Source organism: Rhinolophus sinicus, linkage group LG04 (assembly GCF_036562045.2).
Source record: "Rhinolophus sinicus isolate RSC01 linkage group LG04, ASM3656204v1, whole genome shotgun sequence".
NCBI lineage: Eukaryota > Metazoa > Chordata > Mammalia > Chiroptera > Rhinolophidae > Rhinolophus > Rhinolophus sinicus.
The window spans coordinates 141,137,298-141,164,377 of NC_133754.1; the positions used below are offsets into that span (position 1 = coordinate 141,137,298).

The 27,080-nt window shown below is 37.5% G+C and overlaps 1 protein-coding gene across 1 annotated transcript in view; it reads left to right on the forward strand.

Moving 5' to 3' along the window:
• PGM5 (phosphoglucomutase 5) overlaps nucleotides 1-27,080 on the forward strand; it is a 177,557-nt gene that overhangs the window by 24,122 nt on the left and 126,355 nt on the right. Inside the window, exons 2-6 of the mRNA XM_019730342.2 lie at nucleotides 3,018-3,180; nucleotides 8,828-8,974; nucleotides 11,988-12,113; nucleotides 16,107-16,297; nucleotides 16,896-17,050. Coding sequence (XP_019585901.1) covers nucleotides 3,018-3,180; nucleotides 8,828-8,974; nucleotides 11,988-12,113; nucleotides 16,107-16,297; nucleotides 16,896-17,050 — 782 coding nt within the window. The remainder of the gene's footprint in view (nucleotides 1-3,017; nucleotides 3,181-8,827; nucleotides 8,975-11,987; nucleotides 12,114-16,106; nucleotides 16,298-16,895; nucleotides 17,051-27,080) is intronic.

The window sequence follows — 27,080 nt, forward strand, 5'->3', positions numbered from 1 at the left end:
CTTCCATATTTCATTCCACCTCCATGTTCTGTTGATTCTCCTTCCAAAAATATATTTCAAATATAATCACTTCTCTTCATTTCTACTGCCTCTAGCCTAATCCAAGACACTATCCACACTTAGCTCTGCTGTAATAGCCTTCCATCTGACCTTCCTTCTGCTCTTGTCGCTCTCTAATGCATTTTTCACATAGCAATCACTCATTCACTTTTTTTCCAATTAATTAATGCAACGTATATTTATTGTTTACTTACTACATGCTAGGTTTGTTTTAGATTCTTGGGACATAGCAGTTAAAAAAAACAAACTCTTTAAAGCTTATATATAGTGGGGAAATAAATAATATGGAAAAATATTGTATTATGTGGAAACGTATAATACAGAAGATTAAAACAGGGTAAAGGAAAGAGAGGACAATAGGGAAATTAGGGACTTATGGGTACTGTATTATACAGGGCTGTCAAAGGTGCTATCTGTGATTAGTTGATATTGGAACAGAAACCCAAAGTGACAGGAGGGGGCAGGCATATGAATACCTGGGTAAGGGTGCTCTAATCAGAGGGAAAATCAAATGCAAAAGGCTTGATTATGTTTGATGTGTTTGAGGAACAGCAAACCAGCCAGTGTGGCTGAAGCAGAGGGAGGGCATGAAGTGGAGAATGGCATGTGGTGGGGGTCATTCAGATCACATAGGGTCTTGTCGTCTATGAGGAAGACTTTGGTTTTATCTTGGGTTGGTGTGGGACAAAAAATGTCATTGGAATGTTTTACTGACATAATATGACTTGCTTTTCAGTAAGAACATTTGGACTGCTCAGTCTGTGATCTTTTAAAATGTAAATGATACCAGATCATTTCCACTGCTCAAAACCCTTCAATGGATTCCCATTGTACTTAGAATAAAATCCAAGCTCACTTAGCTATCATTCCTATTATTGTTATTATTAAAATTGACACACCATTATTCTCCATCATAGAACTGTGGGGACAGAGCCAGGAGAGCAGTTTCCAGGCTCTCGGCCTCACGCGGAAAGGTGCTGGCCTGGGTAGTAGATGGCCATCAGCTGTTACTGGTTAGCCATTAGCCACTGATATAACTTCCATGGCTAAGCTAGCAAGTGCGGAGTGTGGATTGTGGTTGCAGAGAGGCGGATTGCAGTTAGCAAGTGAGGTGGGTTGGCAGAGAAGTGGATGGTGGGTTGCGGATCATGTGTCTCCTGCTCCCTGTATCTCCAACCCAGCCGCCAGCGAGAATATAGTGGTATGACTCCCCTATCTGTGGCTCCATGGCTGTTTTTTTTTGGCTTCACCAGGCCCTGTGTTCTTATGTGGGGAGCGGGACCAGAGACCCTGCATGACAGAACTCTGCTGATTTCCTTCCTAATATGTATCCAATTAATAATAATAATAATAATAATAATAAGACTTATTTGTTTATAATCTGCCTTATCCATTCGAAACTATGTACTCTGGGGATATTGTGGTCCATGGATCTTTTCACACTAAATTATCCCAAGACTGATTTCTTTTTGGAGATCTTTTGTTTGCTCTCTATACTATATTTTTTCTGTATTTCCCTCATTGTCACATTTGGTCAGTGGCCTACCTCTAGCAATGTTGTCATTGGTGCCAGTGTCACTTTGCTATTGAGCTGGATGCTAGAGCTTGCCTTGGTTTGTGGGCTACATCAGGATTTCTCAAACTTTAGTGAACAAATGTATTATCTGAAAGGAGGGGAGGGATCTTGTTAAGATACTGATCCTTATTCAGTAGGTCTTGGGTGAGCCTTGAGATTCTGCATTTTTCCCCAGCTCTCAGGTGATGGTTTTCCCCAAGCTCTCAGGCTGGTCCTTTGAGCGGCAAGGGGGTTTATCATCAAACTTGGCTAAACATTGGAATCACCTGTGGAGCCTTAAAAAGTACAAATGCCTGGATCCCTCTCCCAGAAATTCCAATATAATTAGCCTTGGATGCAGTCTGATTATTGGGAATTTTCTAGGCTTCATTAGTGACTCATATGAGGGATACAAAACTGAAAGGAACAAAGGAACAAGACAAACAGAGAAACAAAAACTTGTAGACACAGACAACAGTTTAGTGGTTACCAGAGGATGGGGGCTGTTGGTAGGAGAGGGTAAAGGGAGTCAAGTATATGGTGATGGAAGGAGAACTGACTCTGGGTGGTGAACACATAATGCAATATATAGATGATGTATTATAGAGGTGTATACTTGAAACCTGTATAATTTTCCTAACCAGTACCGCCCCAAAAAAGTTTTTAAAAGTTTGTAGCAACATTTGAGAACCACTAGATGGGATGACATTGGGCCTTGTTTTAAAACAAAGCATACCAAGTAGTTCTGTTTTCAAAACTCAGTTTTACAGCTATAGAAAGAGTCTGGTCACACCAGTGGATGGCTTCCAGATCTCTGCCTAGTATGAATAAGTAGTTTCTCCAATGTGTCCAGCATAAGCTGTCACTTAGTGGTAGAAATAGAATTCCTGCCTTCAGGAGAGTGGTCATTCCGAGTGCATTTAAAATATGCCCCCTGACAACGAGGCTGTAATAAGTCAGATCCCCTCCTGTGTGCTCTCATGCTGAGGCAGAGGAAGGGGTGAAGCATAGAATTACTCCATTTCTTTTTTCTTGTAATTTCTCGCACGTTTATGTGCAGTTTCTGAGCCAGTAACAAACTAAGAACTTCTTGTGTGGTTCAAGCTAACCCTTTGGTCATCCAAAGCAGATGTTTCAAACTACTGACAACCAATGAGGCAGTTCCAATTTGTAGGTTAATAATTGACTGCTAGATGTGGGTGTCCCAAATGGTCTTGGAGACATTGGGCAGAGGAGACAATGCCCAAACTCCCCCTGCCCTCCACCTCCTCTAACCTAAAGCCCACTCAGTTCTTTCTGCCAAGTGATTTACTATGTGTTGACAGAGTGTGGGGCACTTTTCCTTTGAAATGTACTTCAATCCCATGTAACTGGATCAATTTTTTCCCCCTGTCTGGTCTAGATTGGACGACTGATTATTGGACAGAATGGCATCTTGTCGACACCTGCTGTTTCCTGCATTATCAGAAAGATCAAGGCAGCTGGTGGCATCATCCTGACAGCCAGCCATTGTCCTGGAGGACCAGGGGGAGAGTTTGGAGTGAAGTTTAATGTTGCCAATGGAGGTATGTGGTTCAGAACATGCCTTACTTGTCATGATTTCTTTCCTCTTTTTAAAAAAATCTTACCATGTTGCTCCCCCTGCCCCACCTCCCCCGATGGTTGACAAGGGAGGTGGAGAGGAAATGGCTCAGAAAAATCTAGTGAGATGCCTGTATGAGGGTTCTCCAGAGAAACAGAACCAATAGGCTATAAAGGGAGTTGTTGTAAGGTATTGGCTCACATGATTATGGAGGCTGAGAAGTCCCGAGATCTGCGGTCAGCAAGCTGGAGACTCAGGAGGGCCCATGGAATAGTTCCAACCTGAGTCCAAAGGCCTGAGAAGCAGCAGAGCTGATGGTGTAAATTCCAGTGTGAGTCCGGGTCTGAAGGCAGGAGAGGACCGAAGTGTCCACTGAAAGGCAGTCAGGCAGAGAGAGGGAATTCTCCTTTACTCAGACTTTTTGCACTGTCCAGCCCTTCAGTGGGTTTTGGATGAGTCCCACCCACCTTGTGGAGGGCAGTCTGCTTTACTTGTCTACTGATTCACATGTTAGTCCCTTCCAGAAATACCCCAAATAATGTTTAATTAAATATCTGGTCTCTCTGTGGCCCAAATCGACACATCAATTACCCATCGCAGTGCCCAAGGTGACAGGACAAGGAAGTTACACAATGGGATCCTGAAACCGTTTGTCCCTTGGTCCCCTGCACGCCTCAGCACAGTAAAAGACTTGACTATTGAGGCTTATCTGACATGGAAGAACTCTGGATTTTAAAGTTGGGACATACCCTCAAAGTCATTTAGACCATATTGTCATTCTATAGATGAACAAATCAAAGTCCTGAGAGGCTGTTATTTGCTCAAGGTCACATGGCTGCTCAGGGTCAGACAAATGACTTTTTAGCTTAAGTCCTGAACACTCTCTTTCCTATAATGTTGACTTTCTTTCATGGAAATGCTTAGACTTACTTAATTTTTTTCTTTTAGTTACAGAAATTTATAGTTTGGAGGTCCTAGTGAGGTGAGATATGTGCATAGGGGTGAATTAAAAATTTTTTTGAACGTATACAAAGGTAGAGAGAATAATAAATGGACACCATGTGTCCATTAGAACCCTCCCCCATATTGCCAATCTTTTTTTCCCTTGAAGAATTTTAAGGTAAATTATAGCATGAAGGCATTTCACACTAAATATTTCTGAATGTATTTCTTAAAAAGAAAGACATACCCTTATATAAATAACTACATTATCACACCTAACCAAAATACCATGAATTCTCTAAATATCGTCAAAAAATTAATCTATATTCAGAACTTCCCAATTGTCCCCAAAATGTCACTTGCAGCTATTTTGTTCAAAACAGAATTTATCTCAGAACCATGCATTGCATTTGGTTGTCAAGTCTCTTAAATCTCTTCTAATCTGGAACACTGAGTCTGAGTGTTGACATGGGTGGGAGCTGAATTTTAAGCAACAACAGTTACCATTATGAATTATTCCTCGCCCCAGGCAAAACAGCACATCCTGAAGGGAAGGTGCACTATCTTCCCCTCCTGCAGCCATTTTGGACATTATCCAAACAAGGAACTTCATTCATGCCAGGTATTAAAAAAAGACGTCTTATGAAGTGCCTTGTCTTTGAAGGAATGTTTAGAGAAGCTCTGCTTCACTAAAAAGCACACGTAGGACCTATAGCCAGTCTTACAGCAGCTCCTGAATGTTTCAGGAAAAACTATACAATGTGCAGATGTTCTATACGCCAATAACACAGGAAATTGAATGGACTCAGAAAATGGCAACTTGTAGAGAAATGCAATACATAAGTTACCAAACTGAACAATGGATTTCAAGTAAGCATTTGAAATTAATATCTGACTTTATACCTTGCAAGAGCATCTTAGTCATTTCCATGATATCCTGTGAGCCATAACAGAAGAAGGTATTATTTAAATACCCATTTTATACACTAAATTACAGGAGATTATGAAACCCATTCCACCATACCTTGAATAGGGGGAGGGGGTTGAATTTATCTTTTAGCCTTTAACATGTTGAAATTCCTTCCTTTTGCATTTAATTCCTCATGTTTGCATGTCTTCGCATCGTTAATAAAATTCCTGATGGCATAGAGAGATTCAGCTGGTTTCTTCCTGTTCTAAGTATAATAAGTTTTACTATGACATCCTTTACCTGCAGTTGTAGGCATTCATCTCTCTTCTATTGTGTGTCACACAGATACATCTTATGACATGAGTTAAAAGGCTAAGCGTATAGAATTAGTAGGCACATCCAGGGAAATGGGACACATCTGGAGCTATGTTGCTTTTAAAATACACTTAGCGAACAGGACTATTCTGAGCATGTTTTTAAGTAAAGGGGAAGATGCTAGAGCACAAATGGAATCAATAATAAAAATACTGATTTTTTTTTTTTTGGATATTTACAATATGCCAGGCTCCATACTCAAAACTTTACATATGTTATTTCATTTAATCCTCACAACTTCCTGATGAAATTACCAAGGAATAAAATGGTTAAAAAAAAAAAAGATCAGTGTCACAGAATTAGTAAGCTGTGGAGCTCATTCAGAACCTAGATTCTAAGATGGGGGCAGAACTTCTGAGTAAGAAGGCAAAGAGAGGGAAATAAGCCACTGTGAGGGGTGCAGAATGGAAGTTTTGGGAATTGTTGCCTATATCTGTTCAAAAGAAAGTAAGAAGAAAGGTCACCTGCTAAAATAACGAGGCAAGAATGGAGAAGGGACTTGGGATAAATTGAGATATTGTGTAAAAGGTATTCTGGGAAATTCATTGAGAATTCCTGAGAAGTTGTGAGGACCAGGGTGCAGTTAAACCCTCATTATTAGGGGAAGGCAGTTTGTATAATTTCATGACTACCTTCAGCAGTGCATGGAAGTCTGGGAATGGCGCAGTGGGAGCAGATGATGATGAAGTCCTGGGTTTGGGGAATGGCTGGGCGGGCATAGCAGAGCATCAGGAGGGCTGGTGGTTGTTAAAATTGTCTGAACTGACATCACACTGCTAGAATTCCAATTCAGCCTCTGCCAATGACCAGTGATGTGTCCTTAGTGAAGGTCACCTCTTCCAATTTCAGTTTCCCCATTTGGAAAAAGAGAGTAATAATAATGCTTACTTCATGCATTTTTTTTATGAGTGCCAAATTCCATATAAAGTGTGAGATGTGGTATATGTAAGTTTCAATAAATATTGGCTTGTTGTTATTATGCTAACAAAGGCATAGCTCAAATGATGGAGCGTAGGGTCCTGCCTGGGATGAGACCAGTGACACTAGAATGGACTGATAGCCTAGGAGTAACCAAGTACTGACAGGCTTTTTAGTACAGCAGTGAGAAGCAGATTCAGCTGATGTACAGAGTAGGGTAGATGGGTTAAGGGCACTGATATTTGATATTTTTGAAAGAAGGATTTCAAGAGACTGTAATACTGAGGGTATGACTGTACCAGGCATTGCCTAAAATGAAGAAGAAAGCCATTGGAGTGGAAGATGCCAGGGAAGATGTCAAGGAATGCAGAAGCAGTTGATGAGCTCTGAGGTTATCAACGTGGGCAGTTGAGTAGCATCCTAGAAAATTATCTAGTGTGTTGGAACTTGTTTTACTTTTGAAAATCAGTATGTGTTGTCATAAAACTTAGATAGAGACTTTAGAAAACTGATGGAGACAGCCCTGGCGCATAGTGTGGCGTTGGGGGGCAGGGAGACATATTTATGCATTCTCCAATCTGGTAAGCATTAGTTTTGCTAAAAATGCAAAAACTAAATAAGGCTATTTACTTTTTTTTGCTTGAAATCCTGTCTTGTTTATTAACTTATAATGTTTGATTTTTTTGAGTGATCAAGAATCAAACATACACATTACATTAGCCCAAAAAGGAATGCAGTGTCAAAAATGATAAACATAAATATACAACCAAACCAAAATTGAGTTTTACTGAATCTTAAATATTTACTAAATTGCTGAATAAGCCCTTTAAAAACCTGGACGAGAATCCCTTTTCTATTAGTAAGGACCTAGAAAGAAGAGAAAGTCTTATGTTTTGCAAAAGGGTCAAAAATGGTGAGTGAAGTTGAGAAGGGCTGTTTATTTCTTTGTGGTCCTCACTTTTCCTACAGGGCAAGAAAATGTCAGTACAATCTACTAGGCTCTTTTCCACCTACTGGAATGGTGCTATTGCTATTCCTTCCCCCCACCTCTCCCCAGCTTTACTAAGGCGTAATTGATACACAAAAACTTGCACATATATAATGTATGCAATTTAATGTGTTTGTGCACTATTCCTTTTTGTATGTTCAATGAGTATTTATTGGGAGGCAGTAACAGTGTTATGCTCTGAAGCAATACTGTCTAATAGAAATAAATTGTGAGTTACATACGTAATTTAAAACTTTCTGGTAGCAACATAAAAAATGTGAAAAGAAACAGGTAAAATGAATAACATATTTTATTTAACTTAATATATCCAAATTACTATTATTTTTTAAAATTATTTTTATTTCAACATTTTACTATAAAATTATTAATGCTATCTATCATATTTTTCTACTAACTCTTCAAAATTTGGTGTGTGTTTTACAATTACAGCACATCTCAGTTTGACTAGTCACATTTCAAGTGCTCAATAGCCACGTGTGACTAGTAGCTATTGTATTAGACAATGCAGCGCTAGGGATTGGGGTATAAAGGAAATCAAGAAATAATTTGTGTTCAGTAGAAAATTAAAATGTAGTTGGTGAGTGAAATTAATACCCAAAGCTATCTATCTATCTATCTATCTATCTATCTATCTATCTATCTATCTATGTATGTATCTATCTACTATCTTTTTATATTTTAGATTTTTCTATCTACTGATTTATTTGATTCCCAAACTTGTCACAACAAATTTAAAGTGGCTCGCATTAAGATATAATATATAATTTTATTATTCAATGTTGCCCCAATGAATTTGATTTAAAAAAAATTTAAAATAATATGTAAAAGTTAAAAAGACAAGAAAAGTTAAAGGAGGACAACTATTGATTTTATGTTCAATTCATTTAAAGTCTGTTACAAGTTAATTGTCAACCTGAACTTGTGAGCAAATACATCATACATTTTTAGTTAAACCTCATTTTAAAAACTTGGGAGTTACTAGAGAGTGTGAGTTTGGGGAAAATAATTTACCCTGGTAAACTCACGCACCAAGGCCACCGACCTGGGAGTAGAAATCATATTTGCTTCCTCTAGGTGCACTTGGTAAGCTGCAGTTTAAATCTGGAATCCCTCACTTCTGTCAAATGCATATCCTGTTTGTGTCTCATATCCTGAATAAAGCTGATTACATAACCGGGCCTCCCTGGCAGGTGTGAAACTATTTTTAGGGGAGACATATCATTGCTTAGAAATGGATTCAAACAAACAAACATGTAGGTTATTAGCCTTCATAGAACAGGTGAGGCTGACCAAATTTCCCCTATAGTAGATATGTACAGCATAAGAAATATCAAGGATAATTGAACTGTGAACTGTTGCCCATTGGTTAGAGAACATACAAATCTTTCTTCTGTTCGGTGGAGAAGGAGGTAACATTTCTCTGATGGAACTTTTACAAAAAATTATTTTTGGTGGTACATTATTTTCAAATTTTAGGTCCTGCGCCAGATGTTGTCTCAGACAAAATCTATCAGATCAGCAAAACAATTGAGGAATATGCCATATGTCCTGATCTTCGAATTGACCTATCTCGACTAGGAAGACAAGAATTTGACCTGGAGAACAAATTCAAACCATTTAGAGGTAATCGAGAAATTGTATTTTGAAGAACTCCGATTAACTCTGTGGGTGGGGGTGACTGCTATCTGCAGGGGTGCACACACACGAAAGCAATAGAATTACCAGTCTTGGGGGTGACACTTGATAAATAAATGTAATCTGAATGTGGTACAGAGGGAAACGAGAGCCGCTAAGATAGTCAAAACTGGCAACTTTTAAAAACCACTTTTCAAACCCTTTATCATTTTTGACATAGGGAAGATTTCGCGGCTGACTCTTTTACAGTGTTCCAAGAATAGGCTGCGAATTGCCGGAACACGTCTTTGTGTTTCTAAGCAATGAAGGTGAAAATGCCAGGATAGTTTAGATAATTAAGAGGAGACGCAGCACAGTGGTGGGGTTGTTAAAATTTCCTATGGAAAGTGGGCATTTCTTTTCCAAGCCAAAACCATGTAGTTCATCTTGCTTCAATGCACAATTACTGATTGTCTGCTCTGTACCAAACGTTGTGTTAGGAAATTTTACCAAGGAATTCAGTAAGTACCAAATGGATTTAGGCAAATGGTTCAAGAATTAGAGAACTAGGATGAAATTGCCAAAAATAGTATCCTATATTGCAGAGGAAATAAAACTTCTGAAGTACTCAGATTATAATCTTTTGATTTATAGATTAATATTGAATCATGTAACAACATGAATTCCGTGTGTGTGCATATCATTTCCCCTCTATTTTATCCTATTGTTTTTTTTCCTAGAAGACATACAAGGAGCAATAAAATGAACATCTTTTTTTTTACTCCTTTGGTGCCCCTATAAGCTTAAATACAGTTTGTGTTAAGACGGTATTCAAGTAATTTAACTAAGCTAAAAGGATGAAATACCTGGCTCATGGCCACATGGTACTGTAAAGACAGAGAAGAGCTTGAAATGGACTGGTCAGGGGTCACAGTGTTGGGCAAACTATTTTTCTTGGAAGATTCTGAGTCAATTGCTTACTTAGCTAGCCAGCAGAAATTAATTCAAAGGCATGTGATACTTACAGGAAGCAATGTAAGCCTGCTTCTATTAATCTAGTTGAAAGTGTGCGTGTGTGCGTGCACACACACACACTCACACACAATGATTTGATAGCTCAAAGCAAGGGATCTGTTATATTAAACAAAATGATTAAATGTACTTGCTTACATATGTTTGGAAGGACAGGACAATAAGGTGACTGAGAAAAATCAGGTGTTACCATCGGGAAGAAGTTATATTTATTTATTTTTGCTATCTTCACAATTTTATTTAGTTGCTCAAGAGACCCAGATCTTTGGTGAGCTCAGATCCAGGCCCATTGCTGCAGCCACTTCACTAGTTTGATGAATTTTTTAAAATGGTACGCATACCAGGAGGTGGGCAGGGAGAATCCCTGGCTCCCCAAAAGAATTTGCAGACAGTTGTTTGGGATAATTTTCGTGCTGTGTTCTTGAGGTTTTAAATGTTGAGTAGGGCTTGATTTCACTGGAGATAAATCAGTCCTCGGCATTTCACCTTAAAGAGTCAAGAGCATGAACTACGAGTATGTGATGTGAACTTTCAAATTTCAATGAATTTTATTTGCTTCCTTGCTTTTTACATTTCTGTTTGGTATTATGTGTTATCTGCTATAAATACCAAATCTATTTAGGCAAGTAGTTCAAGAATTTAACAACCAAAATGAAATTGCCAACAACATTATCTTATACTGTAGAATGAATAAAACTTTAAATGTATTCAAGATATAACCATGTATTTTATAGATTAATTTTTTTCCTGTGGTTAAATATACATAACATAAAGTTTACCATTTTAACCGTTTTTAGGTGGATAGTTCATATAGGTTAATTTTTAATTAATTTTATAGATTAATAGCCTCTTCACATCAAAAGATGATTAAAAACTATCTGTGTTCCTTAAAAAGTAATTGCATTATATTTGAATGGACACATATACTACATTGATTTAAGTGCAAGGAAAAATACTTTTAGATGTATATTTGACCAGGTGAAGAGATAATTTCATATTACATATTAAAATCTCATCCATTAAATATTATACCTGGATTTACTGGAAATTATTAAAAGTGGATTGGTAATATCTTCAGTATAGGTTTAAGTATTTCAGAATTCAAAAGTACTACGTATTTGAAACATTTGAAAAACAATACACATAAGTTTTACAATTTACAAATTAAAAAAGCCAGGCTCATGGACAAGTTTTAGTGTCTAAAAGTCAAGTAGAAACTTTTCTAGGAAAAGTACTTTCTGAGTGTTATTATGCACTGAATGCCAAGTTTGAAAAACATAATCTATTCTGGGTTTTATATATTTGTCAGATAAATGGAAAAGAAAGAATTGTTTTGGATTCCTGGTCGTTGGTTGGTACTGGACACTAGAGAACATTTGTATTTAATAAGGATTTTGAAATATCTGGCATCACCTTGAAATTGTTACTAAATTGGACACCCAACAGACTTCACACAAACTCAGGAATATATCCTTCATTGCTAGTTCAAAACCTGGATCTGGTTGGCAAAGTGGCATTAGGAAAATAGGAGTCACTGCTGAGGTCACTCCTTGATTTGTTTCATGCCAGCTGAGTCATTCTTTGGCCAATCCCCATAGAAGAGGCAACTGGCTGTGCCAGGATGCCTCTTAGCATTGAGGTGGGTGCATTTTTTGGCAGGGAGGTGGCAGAAAGAAGGTGTGAGTAGGGATACCGGCACAGTTTTATCTTAACAACTGTATTATTTTGGTTGATTTTTCACTTGCAAAGAAGAATTTATAACTTGATACTATTTACACCCATTGATAACCTGAAAAGTTTGTAGCATCTTGATTGTGCCTTAATTTGTGATTTTGTCTATAAATGGACACTTTGCTTCCCAATAATGTGTGGGGTTGTGATGGGATTGTGATCAGAATTCCATGTATTAGGGTAGTGATTCTTTGCTACACTTCCAAGTACTCTTCATGGGTATGATCATTGATGTTCCCCTTTGCTTTCCTATCCTTAGTGGAGATAGTTGACCCAGTGGATATCTATCTCAATCTCCTTCGGACCATCTTTGACTTTAATGCCATAAAGAGTTTGCTGACTGGGCCTGGTCAACTGAAGATCCGAGTTGACGCAATGCATGGAGGTAAGTTCCTGATCTTCTGCTTTGGGGAGCAAGAAATGTTAAGGAGACCTCGACACATGTTGGGTTTCTGGCATTATGAGGAAGGTTAGATTCATAGATATTCACACAACACATGTATGTTCAGATATTTGCAATACTCTGGAAAACTTGAGGGCTCTAATTTCTCTCTTTTGATGCAAATTAAAACAAAGCTTGAACAAATAAGTTTGAGTTGTTAGAGTGTGGCGTGGATAGAGTACAACTGTAGTCATGCAAAAACCTTTTTTTTTGTTCGCAGTATATGCACATAGTTTAAATAGTCAAATAGTTTAAAGTTCGTTATGAAAAAAATCTATCCCCAACTTCTTTCCCCAATTTCCTGCTTTCTAGAGGCAAATATTTAAAAAACTTAGTTGTTTTTAAAGTACTTATCTCACTATTACTAAATATTGTGAATACACTGCTTCTTGTTGATTTTTTAATTTTGGGCGTTACTGATTTCATGCTATGGAAAATGAGGTTGTAGCTCCTCACCCCCTCCACTCACTCAATCCAAGCACATTTCCCTAAACGAATTATGGAAAGATATGACTAATATCTTTGACTATATTAGTCATATCTATATGACTAATTTGGAAAGATCAGTATCCAGTGTCTACATTATCATAACACTGCTGAACCCTGCAAAATACTGTAATTATATTTTCTTTACAGCAAAACTTTTTAAAAAATTTCCTAGGAATTAGTAATTGTCTTGTTTTCTCATTGCTTCATTTTTGTTAAGTGTACTTATTGCTATTCACCCCCATACTTTCCCAGTATCTAAATCTTCTCTCACTTCATTGTCCTGGAGATGTCTGATCTACTTCAGACTGCACTGGTTGCTCTCTGAGCTGCTGTTGTCATGGACTCTTTCCTTGTCATCATTCTAATAATTCCCTTTACCTTTCTCTTATGTTAACTCTCCTACTTTTGGATCCTTTGTCATCTGTTTTCTTGCTTTACTCCTAAGTTTTGGAGGGACACATTCTCCAGGAACTCTGTGTGAGAAAGCTCATGGGAAGTAAATATTTTGAGTCATTGCATACCTGAAAACGCCTTTTTTCTATGCTCACTCTTAATTGATATTTGTCTGGATATAGTGGATATAAAAATCTTGGTTGGTTATTGTTTTTCTTCAGAAGTTTTGAGGGCATTGCTTCATTCTCTTATAGCCATTCATATTGAACTGGAGAAATCTGATGGTGTTCTGATTTTTAATTCATTGTATGAAATCTTTATTTTTTTCTTCTCTGGACGCTTTTAGGGCCTTTGACTTGTCTTCAGTGTTTCTACCTTTCACAATGATGAGCCTTAGTGTGGGGTTATTTTCCTTTGTTATGCCACGAACTTGGAGGATTCTTTTAATCTGGAAACTTGTGCCCTTTAATTCTGGGAAATTTTCTTGAATTACTTCTTGGATGATTTCCTCCATTATTTTCTCTTTCCTTCTTTTCCAGAATGGCATTTGTTTAGATATTGGCCCTACTAGACTGATGCTTTAATTATCCTATTCTCCCCCACCACCCATTTTTTGTCTCTTTGTTTTGTGCTACTTTCTGGGAGATTCCCTCAACTTTATCTCTAATTCCTTCCATTAAGTTTTTCAGTTCCACTACATATTTGTAATTTCTTCCATTTTTTTTTCTAAATAGTCTCTTTTTAGAAATAGCTTCCAGTTCATGTTTCATGAATGCCATATTGTTTTTTAATAAGTCAGGTTTACTGAGGTATAATGTGTTTACTGAGGTATAACAGTGAAATTCATACCTTGTAGGTAAACAGTTTGATGAGGTTTGACAAACATATGTAGTTATGTAACTACTATGATAATCAAGATATAGACTATTTCCATCACTTGAAAAAGTTCCCTTGTGAAGCCCTATGTAGTTAAACCTGTCCTTCTATACTTGGCTCCTGGCAATCACTCATTAGCTCTCTGTCCCCATAGTTTTACCTTTTCCAGAAAGCCATATAAATGGAAACATATAATATGTAGCCTTTTTCTTCAGTCTTCTTTCACTCAGCATAATGTTTTAGAGATACATTCACGGTGTTGTATTTATCAGTACTTATTCCTTATTATTACTGAGTAGTAGTCCATTGCATAGATGTTCATTTATCCCTTTGCCAGTTGTTAAAATGAGGGCTATTTCAAGGTTTTGGCCACTACAAACAAAGCTGCTATAAACATTTGTGAACAAATCTTTATGGGAATACATTATTTCATTTCTCTTGGATAAACACCTACAAGTGGGATTGCTGGGTAGTATGACAAGTATGTTTAACTTTATAAGAAACTGCCAAACTGTTTTCCAAAGTGGCTGTACCATTTATACTACCAGGAATGTATGAGGGCTCCAGTTTCTCTGTGTCCTCACCAATATTTGGTATTGTCAATCTTTTCAATTTTAGCCATTCCACCATATCTTGTTGATCTCTATTAGGATATTACGGATTCATACTTTAAAAGTTTCTGTTTTCTTCAGGTTGCTCTTTACTCTGTTTGTTTTGGTCTCATGTTAAATGTATTCTTCAAAACTTTGGTGATTCTTGGCTGTCTGACATGTTTAAGAGTGAGGGCACTACCTCCATCCAACATGAACTTCACTTTAAAGTTTTCTGTCTGGGCTGTTTTGTTCTTTATTTTCAGGCTGGTTATATTCCCTAGAAAAATATCTTTCGGGTTCTTTCCTTAGCATTATCTAGCCTAGTGGGAAGAAAGCTTCTCTTTCTAAATAGTTTGAGCAATATTTCTGGGTTTGAGCCTCATTGTCTAGCGTGTACTATATGTTCAACTCTGAACCAATGACTCTGGCTGAGGAATGTAGGACACTGATTGGGTAGACCAAAGTCACCTCCCGAGCCTTGAGAGAAGTGGGATTTAGTCATACCCAGAACACATGGAACTGAGATGGGAAGGGGTTGGTTCTCCCAAAGAAACCCCAAATGCTGCTACTAGATGAAGGGGAAATGAGTGCTGACCAGGCAAAAGGAAGAGATGCTCACTAGCTGCGGTTGGTGTTATATTAGTGGAAAATAAATATCAAGTAATCCTTTATATATATTTCAGCCAACAGGATTACATGCTGGTCCCCAAACGTGCTGTATATTCTATCTCAGGCTCTGTTCCCTTGCTCATCATGTTCTTTCCATTTGGGTGGCATCCCCACTCCCCACCCCTGTCAAATTTATATTTTTCCTTCAAGTCCTCCCAGAAATGCTACCTTGTTTTTGAAGCCTTGCCTGTGGTCATTCCTTCTCTTAAGCCATTGGACCTAACTATTTCATAAATATACATTGAGTAGCACGAGTCTTACCATTGCAGCCACTCATCTGTAGAGTTGACTCATTCCACTGCTAGATTAAGAGCCCAGAAATGTAAGAACTGTGTGCTTTGGATTCCTTGAATAAGATTCCCTCTGTTCCTAACATAGGAGTTCCATGTTAGGCACTCTATAAATGCGTGTTGAACTGGAGAACACTATTCCTTAGCATTTATTTTGCAAAATATGCTTAGTTTTATATGCTTCAGTGGTTTACAGTGTTTAATTATACACTTGGCAAAGTTACAACCATTACAGAGACAAAGAACATTGCTAGAGCCTTTTAGTGCTTTTGCATATATTTTGCTAATGCTTTTAATACATAAGAAAGCAACAGGCAATAAATCATCATTAAGTGGTTGATTTCTTTCTGGCAATTTAGAAGTTTGGGGGAAATTTTCATGTAACTGGATTATTGAATACATCTTTTATATGCCTAACACAGTAACAGGTACATAGTAGGTGCTCAATGAATAGTAGTTGAAATAAATATTATTCTGTGTTGTGTCTTGAAAAAGCCTGGAGAATTTATCTTTCTTTTCTGTTCTATTAAATAGCCTTTCTTGCTTTAACTGGAACAAAACACGCTGGGGGTGGGGGGTGGGGGAGGTTCTACAAAGATTTCATGTTGCTGTGTATCTTTTTTTAGTTATGGGACCCTATGTGAGAAAGGTCCTGTGTGATGAGGTGGGAGCCCCAGCCAATTCTGCAATAAACTGTGTTCCCCTGGAAGATTTTGGAGGGCAGCATCCTGACCCAAACCTGACATATGCAACGACCCTTCTAGAAGCTATGAAAGGAGGGGAGTATGGATTTGGAGCTGCATTTGATGCTGACGGGGTAAGTAGGAATATTTTTTGCCTGCTGACCTTTTACCATATAATGAGCCAAGCACTGGAAACCAGAGAATTAATGAACACATCTGGGGCTGACATGTATGGGGCACATGGCCCCTAACTGGCACTGCATCTGCTCTTCTGTTTTATGGATAAGTATTGCAACTTAATAGCTGTTACTGTTCTTTTTTCCTGGTAAATGTTATGTTATAAGCAGTTTATTTCTTTTTTAAAAGTATTCATGCACTAAATCCTTATTTATGGCTGGTTTTGTTGAAAGCATATGTCAAGGAGCCAGCTGTTTTAGCAGTTACCCCTGTTCTCCATTATGTTTGGGGGACACAGTGAATTAAGACTATGGAGGCTGCTGAAGCCTGAGGTAGTCATCCACGTGTCAGTAGGTAGGACACAGCCTTAGATGCATCAAGATCCAGGGGCCTACCATATTCAGGGATTTAAAAGAAGGTTTCCCAGGCCCTGTTGGGCCTTGTTCAAGTTGTTTTAGGTTGTTTAAATGTGGGATGGCAGTAAAGTGGCTTGTGATGATTATGGGGATGGGCTGCTAGGAGTGTCTGATCACTGTCACACATTCTTTCCCGCAGGACCGTTATATGATCCTAGGCCAAAATGGCTTCTTTGTGAGCCCCTCCGACTCCCTGGCCATCATTGCCGCCAACCTCTCTTGCATTCCGTATTTCCGTCAGATGGGGGTCCGAGGGTTTGGGAGGAGTATGCCCACCAGCATGGCCCTGGACAGGTAAGCAAGGATGTCACCGAGAAGAATTTCATGGGAGGCCCTGATGTCAGCGTTCCCTTTGCAGGCAACTGTCACTCAGTCTCTCCTACTTCACGGAACTTGTTGAAAGCATGGGAACCTAGAGACGTGGATAATGTGCTGGGTAGGAGCATGGAGAATCAGGTGGCCTGAACTTGATTGTTGGTTCTGCCACTTCTCAGCTATGGGAACTTGAAGCCTTCTTTGATCTCTGTGCCTCAGTTTGCTTATCTTTAAAATGAGGATAATAATAGTATCATCCTTACATGGATTATTAAGAGGTAGGAGTGAGGTGATTCATGTAAAACACTTAACAGAGTGCCTGGTGCATACCTAGTACATACTTCATAAATGTTTAATAATAGAACTGAAAGTGAGGTGGAAAGAATGTGGGTTTTGAGATCAGATTATATTATATAAAAATGCTAGCTTGTATCCTCACTAGCTCTGCAAAAATAGGGATGATTCTGTGTGGATTTTTGTGAGAATGAAATGAGATATGCATGGCAAGTGCCCAACAGGATATTCCCTTGGTATATCAGTGTTAGGTTTCTTTCCCCTTGCCTTACCCATTCCTGCCATCTTTTACCATGTCTTATAAAACAGTGAATTACAGAATCGAATATTTTCAAGTAACATATATTACAGAAGCAGTACTTGTGCATGGTGGAAAGTTAGAAAACACAAAAAAATACGTAAATGTAAACATCATACCTCTCTCCCTGAGTTACCTTTGTTAATAGATAAATGTATATTCCCTATGGATCTCTTTCTATACACATGTAATATACATATATAATTATAAATCGTGTAATATACATATTATATATAATATGTATAATACATAATTTCCTTTTTTAATACCAAAAGGAGGTGTGATAGTACAGACTGCTTTTAACTTGTTTTTTCTTTTCCATCCACAATCTCTAGCTTTGTATGAATGCGTTTTTATGTCATCTAATCCAAGATTATATTCAAATTTTCCCAAGTGTTCCCAAAAGGTCTTTAATTGACTGTTGGCCCAAAGCATCATCCCCTCTAAGACCATACATTGCATCTGGATATGTCCCGTAAGTCTCCTATGACCTAGTGCAGTCCTTTTCTCTTGTACTTACTGACCATGCTTTCGGAGGAGACCTGACCAATTGTCCCGCAGAGTCCCCCCTTCTGGATTTGTGTGGTTATTTCATCCTGGTATTATTCATTCATTCATGAGATAACATTTACATATAGTGAAGTGAGTAGTCTTAAGGGTACAATTTAATGAATTTTGGAAAATGTATCCATCTGTGTAACAACCACCCTGATTAAGATATAGAACATTCCCATCATCCCAAAAGCTCCCCTGTGCCCCCTTCCAATCCCCCATTGGGAACCATGGTCTAGTCTCTATTGCCATATTTAGGTTTTGCCTGTTCTTGAATTTCACATAAATAGAATCATATCTTGTGTACTCGTTTGTTACTCGTTTTTTTATTTAATATACATTTTTTGATTCATCTATATACATTGTATGTATATAATAGTTCATTCCCTTTTGTTGCCGTGTAGTATACCAATGCACGAATATGTCACAATATATTTTTCCAATCTCATGTTGATGGACATTTGGGTTGTTTCCAGTTATTAGCTATTGTGAATCATGCTCCTATGAACATTTTTATACAAGTGTTTTTGTGTACATATCTTCATTTCTCCTGGGTAAATATCTATGAGTAGAATGGTGATTATACGGTTGATGTATGTTTAATTTTACAAGAAACTGCCAAACTGTTTTCCATTTTACACTCTTACTTGCAGTGTATGAGCATTCTAGTTGCTTCCTATCACCATCATCATTTGGTGTTGTCAGTCTTTTTTATTTTAGCCATTGTAGTGAGTGCAAAATATGTTTCATTTTGGTTTAGATTTGTATCGTCCGAATCAATAGTGATGTTGAGCTCATTTTTATATACTTATTGTCCATTTGTGTAACTTCTTTGTTATCTATTTGCTAAATTTAAAAAATTAAGTTGGCTTTTTGTTATTAATTTATAGAAGTTCTTTATATTTTATAGATAATAAGTCTTTTGTGAGGTATATCTATTACAAGTATTTTCTTCCTGCCTGGTGCTTGCCTTTTCATATAATTAATGGTGTCTCTTGATGTGCATAAGTTTTAAATTTTTATGCAGTCCAATTTATTATTTTTTCTTATATGGTTAGTATACAGCTTTTTTGTCTTCTACAAGAAATCTTTGCTTACCCCAAGGTCTGAAAGATGATTTCCCTATTTTTTTCTTCTAGAATAATGGTTTTAATTTTCACATTTAAATCTATGATCATTTTTTAATTAAATTTTGTGGTCTAAGGCAGGGGTCAAGGTTCGTTTAGCCCCATAACCAGTTGTTCTAACACTATTTATTGAAAGGAATTTTCTTTGCCCTTGGTGCCTTTGTTAAAAATCAATTGACCATATATACGTGGGTCTATTTGAGGATTCTCTTTTCTGTTCCATTGATCTATTTGTCTTTCCTTATGCCAATATTACATTGTCTTGGTTTCTGAAGCTTTAAAGGAAATACTGAAATCAGGTGACTCCTGATTTCCTGTTAGCCAAATTAGAAAAAAAAAAAATGTATTCTAGGTCGTTTGCATTTCTATATACATTTTAGAATCAACTTGTCAATTTTTACCGAAGTGTATTGGGATTGTGTTGAATCCATAGAGCAATTTGGGAAGAATTGCATTTTTAATAATATTGACATTTACAGTTCAGGAATGTGGTATATCTCTCAGTTCATTTAGTTTTCTTTAATTTCTCATGCATACTTTGTAATTTAATATCTCATACATATGTTTATTGTAGAGGTCTTACCCAATTTTTGTTAAATTTGTTCCTGAGTATTTTTATATAGTTTGGTGTTATTGTAGATGGAATAGTTTTATAGATTTAATTTTACAGTTATTTGCTGCTGGTAATTAGAAATACAACTAATTTTTGTAAATTGATCTTGTATTCTTCTACCAAAGACGAGAAGAATCACATACATTTTGGATATCCCCCAACTTCTTTCCCTCAGGTGATACTGATATCAAGTTCATGCTGATGAATCAGCTCAGTTAAAATTTTTTGCCTAGCAGCACCAAAGGGTGGGGTGTGTGATTCCATGTTTCTTTTCCCCCCATTTGTCTTTACTTATATCTTTCCTTAAAAAAAAAAAAAAAAAGATTCAGTAAAACTGTAGAGAGTAGGTAAAAAGGAGACCATCTTTAGACATTGAGAACTAAGAGTAATATAGGATCCTGAATGCTAGATATAGGTTATTTAATATTGTAGGAGTGATTTAATAATAACACCTTCTACTTATACAGAACCTTCTAAGTTAGAAAGAACTTTTGTATATTTGATCTCACTTGATCTTTGCAATAATAGTGCGTTATTGGGTAGACATTTCCTCTCAACATATTTAAGATGTTGAATCAAATATCAAACAGGTTACGTGACTTGCACAAGTTTATACAGCTAATAAGAAAATGACCCAGGATTTGAAACTAGGTCTTCTGATTTAGGTTGCTATTGCATCTGCCCAGTAACTGCAACTTAATTAGGATGGTCCCTGAGAAACCAGTTGAGAATATTGCCCAATTTTTCTGTTGGGTAGCCAGCAACTCTCCAAACCCTGGCCAGTAGAGGCTGGTTTCATTCTGATAACAAAAACCATTTGTCCTCTTTTCTCGTGGAAATTTCCCAGTGGTTCTTGATTTCACTTTATCCCCCCTTCCCAATAAATCTTTGTTTCAGTCAGAAACCAGAGGCTTTGCCTAGAGATTTCACAAAGGACCTGTTCTGATATGTAAGTGACCATTTAAAAGGATTATTCATGCTTGCTGGTTGGGATTCAGAATACTGTGGGGCTTTGACGTGGTGATTTGTTTTGGGTATTTGATCTGGTATGTAGCTCCCAGGTGGATTCTCATGATGGACACTTTATAATCTTCCTTCTTAGGTAAAATAAGTGCAGCTTCAAAATCTTACGTTAACAGTGGTTTCCCATGTAGGTTATTGTTTAAACATTAATAAAATCATCAGAATGTGCCCATAAATGCCAGGCCCTAGGAGAAAGACAGCTGAGTAGTTGAGAAACATTAAATGATGCACTTGCCTGAACTCCTGGGATTCCAGAATAAGGGGGGCCTGCACCCTTGAAACTGATGAATTATTCAGACAAGCTTTTATTGTTCACAGATAATTGTTGTTCCCTGAGGGAAGACTTTCAGTGTCTTTCATTTCTACCCTTACAGTGTCACTACAACAAGGATTCCATTTATCCTGGAATAATACAGTTTCAGCCTTGAAAATGGCATTCTTTTGGGGCTTTGTCATTCTGAATGTGCCTGATTTGTGACTACAGATGAGTCTGTGTTGCTGTAATCATTTTGGCTCAAATGATTTGAGAAGTAAAGCACATTCAAAGTATATTTGTGGCCCAAGGTCTGTCTCTACCCCACAGGTATTTGTGGAGGTATTAAATAATCCTCTGTTACCCTTCAGTAATATTTATGAAGAGCCCATCTGTGCTTTGGGCTATGCTGAATGCTGTGTGAAACAAGGCAAACACATGCAGACTTGAGCCCTCCTCATTAGTGATATTTACAGCTTCAAACAAGCTACCACCTTTGGATACACTGCAAGGGAGCCAGATCTAAACTGTAGGTTTTGACTACAAGGGAGGTCATATAAAGTCCATCACCCGTAAATATGGTGGTGAAAGGAATTAATGCTGTTCTACCCTCCTTTTTGCTCTGTGTGCCATCCCTGCCCACCATTTTCTCACTCAAGAATTATTTGTGAAGGGCTTAGATATGGTCCCTTGCCCTGATGGAGCTTACAGTCTAGTGGAGAAGACAGACAATAACAAGTTAAAAAGAATAAAAGAATATATATATATATATATATATATATATATATACACACACACACACATATATATACACACACATACATGTATATATATGTATAAATTGTGTGTGTATACATATACACATATATTTATACAAATAAATAAATAAAATAAATTGTAACACATGCTCATGGGAAATGAACTTGGTGCAGTAATAATTGGTGGGTATGAAACATCCTGCTTAGATAGGGTAGCTAGGAGAGGACTCTCTCAGGAGGCTATGGGTAGGAATCAAAGATCAGAAAGATGCAGCTGGGCTTGGCTATTACTCTAGGATCAGAAATGGCCCATAAGGCATTGTGTAAATACTTATTTTTCAGAATGTAGTCTACAGCTATTTGTTGCCATTCTGCAGTCTGAAATATATACTGCAGCTTTATCTTGAACATATTCAGCTGGTCTTTGGAATCCAGACAGTGTTAATCCTGCAAGTATGCAAGCATCTACTGATCTGTGATGACCTTGATCCTTACTGCATCCTTTAGATCTGTGCTGTTTTGTCTCTAAGATCAATCACGATAGACTACAGTAATGGGAGAGAGCTTGATACAAGCTAATACCTAATTACTTAGTCTCTATACGTTGCTTTTGCTACAGAATGATGGGAATTATTGTGCCTCAGCAGATAAAAATGTTCAAGTGTATTTATATTAAAAGAAAAGAAAAAAAGAAAAGAAAGCCTTTCATTATACGAGTTACTGCTCTGAAATTATCCATAGCCGATTTAGTCAGAGTCAAAGCAGAAAAGAGATGGCACTCTTCCTACAGATAATTTAATAATAACTTAATAACCTGGTCCACAGAAGTGTGGGTAAAGTTAAAGACACCCCCCAAAATCAAGAATAGATGAAGAGGTAGCACAGGACTCCCAATAGCAGAAGCTGTTAATTCTCCTAGGACAGAAGGTTCACGGGGAAGTATCAGGGTAACCAGGGGCAAGGTAGCTTGAGCTCTGAAGTTGTGAAAGATGGGCTGTCAGAGAGGAACGGAGCTTGTCAGGGAGGTGTAAATACCCTTCCTTCTCTGTTTCCCCACCCTTCAATCTTCTGCTAATGCTTCCTATTGGCCAAAGCAGCTGGAAGCCAGAGGGCAACCTGTGGAACTCAGCCTCCTAGGGAAGAGAGTAGAGCAGAGATGGGCATTGACTGAAATGGAACTTCCACTGGACAAATTTGAGAAGATTGTTCAATGATGACTATGATTAACTTAATTCTCTATGCCTGATATCCAAAACAAGGGAAGGAGAAGATGAGACTGGGAGATAAGGCAGTAAAGATTACCAAAAAGATTGGCTATTGTGCTGGTTGTGCTGGTTATTCTTTATTTGCCCCTTTTAACACTTTGGTCCAGTTTTCCGCTGCTATTTTAATTTTTCATTTCTCATATTACTAATGAATTTGAGATCTCTTCATATACTTGTTAAATTTGGGGGGTTTCCTTTTCTATTAATTGCTTGTTTCTGTCCTTTTGTCCATTTTCCTATTTAGCATTTTTAAAATTGATTTGCAGGCATTCACTATATATTTTAGATATTAAACCCTTGTCATTTAGGCACCTCTAATAGTCATCTTTTTTTTTTCAGATAAAAATTTACCCCTGAGTTCTATATCCACATTGCTGTCCATAGATAACTCTGTTATAGATAATGCAAATTTAATATGTATAAATAGCAACTTTTCTGATTTTCCTGAAAAATTGCTCTTCTTTTTTGTATTTACCACCTGGGTGAATAATATGAGGTGTGATCAAACAATACAGTGAATATTTAAATTAAAAACTATTACATTAAAAGACACATTGCCATTAATCCCCCTCATAATACTCCTCCTCACTTTGAACACATTCATACTATCATTCTTGCCCCTTTCTGAAGCAGCTCTGGAAGTCCTCTTTCGTGAGTGTCTTTAGTTGTGCTGTTGTGGCTGCCTCAATGTCCTGAATCATTTTGACTTTGGGGAAGAGCCAGAAGTTGCATGGTGCCAGATCCAGTGAATAAGGTGGATGAAGACACACCATAATTGTTTTTATTTGACAGAAATTGCCATATACCAGAATTGATATGTGACACGGAGCATTATCGTGATAGAGGATGATTTATGGCACACTTTAAAACTCACCTTCTCTTAACCATAGCTCACACCCAACTGACTGCACCGAACTAGTTGAAACTTGTCACACACTGTTACTAAGGTTTGGTGCACCACTTCCTGTATTGAAGATCCCTGCCTTTCAGTTGGATGGCACTCAGCAGCACCATTCACTGTATTTTGTGATCACAATGGAAAGGAAAGACTCCATGTCACACATGGCTTCTGGTGTATGGCGATTTCTGTCAAATAAAAACAATGTGTCCTCATTGACCTTGTTCACTGGATCTGGCACTGTGCAACTTCTGGCTCTTCCCCAAAGTCAAAATGACTATGAAAGAAAAATATTTTGAATCACTTCGTGCCATAGAGGCAGCCATGACAGCGTGACTAAAGACACTCACAAAAGAGGAACTAGTTCAGGAAGTGGCAAGAATGATGGCATAAGTGTGTTCAAAGCAAGGGGGAGGGAGTATTTTGAGGGAAATTAATGGCAATGTATCTTTTACTGTAATACATTATTTTGTAATTTAAGCATTCACCGTATTGTCTTACCACATCTCGCATATACCTAAATCATAAGCCTTGGAATCATCCAAGACTTCTGCTTCTCCCTCATTCCCAATGTACCATAGTCATCGAGTCCTATTAGAAAACTTGCTTAAATGTTTCTGAATCATTTTTTTTCTTTATCCCTACTTTTACTTTTTTAGTTCAAGTTCTCATAATTTTTTGCTTGAACTATTACAATAGGCGATCTGGTCTCCCTGCCCTCAGACCTCCCCGTCAGTCCATATTCTGGACCACTCCCAAGGTCAATTGTTCTAAAGCAGAGAGGCACGCATCTTCCTTCCTTGCTAAAAATCTGTTGAGGGCCTCAAATGCCTGAAGAATGAGTCCCCATCTCTGGGTTCTAAAACATGCATAATCTCCTGGTTATGATTATGTCACTCGTGCCTACATTTCTTCCCCACACTCTACATGTGTTGTGCTGCTTACACGTCACCAAATTTTGTGACTTTAAACACTGTTGTGTCTTTGCACACGTTGCTCTCTTTCCCTGAAATGTGTCCACTTTGCCCCACCCCATCCCATTTTATTCTTCCTTACCTTTTAAGGCTTGAGTCAAGTATCACCTTCTTGTAAGTCCTCCTTTGGTATTGTGTTTCCTCCACCCCAAAGCAGCATATGGAACTTGCTCTTCATAGATCACTTTATCACAGTTGTCACAGGCATTGAAAACATGGATCTGTTTTCTCATGTCCTGTGAGGCCCCTGAAGGCAAAGGTTTTACCCAGTGCCTGGCACAGAATTGATTCTCAATAAACATTTATTAAGTGAATTAGATTTCTTCCCTTTTTTTGATACCTTTTACTTGGGAGAAAAAGCAACTAGAACTCCACAGATCTAATCACATAATTCTAAAAGTTAACTATTATGAACTACCAATACACTTCTTTTGACTCTTGCACAAAATAAATTGTCAGTGTCATCACCTGGTTGTACATGAAAGTGTGCCTGAATGATAAGAAGAAAATGAATGATGCATAATTGCACAATCATCTATGGATATAATAAAACTGTGCCTGATTTATGGTTTTCATTTACATTTAGTTAAGTTTTATAGTGAGTCAGATTTAAAGTGTGGAGATATGTGTATTGATTACAACTTCATCAAGGTTAGATAAAAGGAAGCAACCACATAGCAGTTGTTTTCTAGTCAATAATTAAAAACTCACCACAGCCTGAACTTACGCTAAGGATTTTTTATTTCATGTGTTGGTGAGTAGGATGAAAAATGGATTTCTTACTAGAACATTTAGAGGATACCTTGTATTACCTTCCTCTATGACATTGGTGTTTACCTATTGGAAAGGATGCTGACACTGATTCAAGTCTGTTATTTGGTGTTTCTAAGAGTTGATGTCTGATAAGCAAGTGATTTCATACCTTCATTTAGTAGAGGGCATTTATGAATTAATTGGCTAAAGTGAGAAGAACAAATTGTTAACATTTAAGACTAGAAGCTGCAGGAGCTCTGGAGATGTTGGATAAACCATCTTTTATTCAGTTGTTCTAAGCCATCTTGGGTTTCTGCTGAGTTAGTTAGAAAAACAATTTTAGATAAGCATTAAGTGACCTGAGTTCCAAAATATGTAGTCATCATCACCCTCCCATGTGAACTAAAAGACTAACCATTTTTAGAAGTCAGTTCTCTCTTGCCTGCTCCACTTGCAAGGACTCTTTACCACTTGTTGGTTCTGTTTCTAGAAAAGGATAGTCATTGTTAAAGCTGTTCAGTATCCTATTCTCAGCCATTCCACCAACCCAGCCCTCCTTGGCCTTTGTCAAATCACTTTGACCATGGGTAGAATCAGCTAGTACTGAAAGAAGCCCCTAATACCACCCTGGGCAATTGGGGATTAAAGACCATTTAAAGCAGGGATTCCAATGGCATCCAGTCATTGGACATAGAACATATAACTCAGTGCAAGCAGTTCCTCGCTCTCCAGTGGGAACATTGACTTTATGGCCCGCCTTTATTTATAATCTCAGCTTTGTTTTCTGGAGGGTCCATTTGGTTAAATAACCTTCTTCCTTTTTTTTTTTTAAACTTATGACAAAATATTTATACAATTTAAAAATCAATTTCATTCATTGCTGCAAAGAGGCATGAGGTAATTTTTTGGGCTGATAAAAATGTTCTATATCTTGATTGTGGTGCTAGTTACACAGCATAGTTATACAACTATATATATAGTTATATATGTAGTGTTGACATATACTCGTATGTATACATATGTGTGTGAGTACATATATGTGGATGTCAGGATTCATGGGCTATATACTTAAAATTGACAAATTTTATTTTATGGAAATTATACCTTGATAAAATTGATAAAAATAATCAAAACCTATTTGTTTAAAAACAAAACAAAGTACCACTTTTGGGCTTTCCTTTATGATTGGGGTCAGGTATCA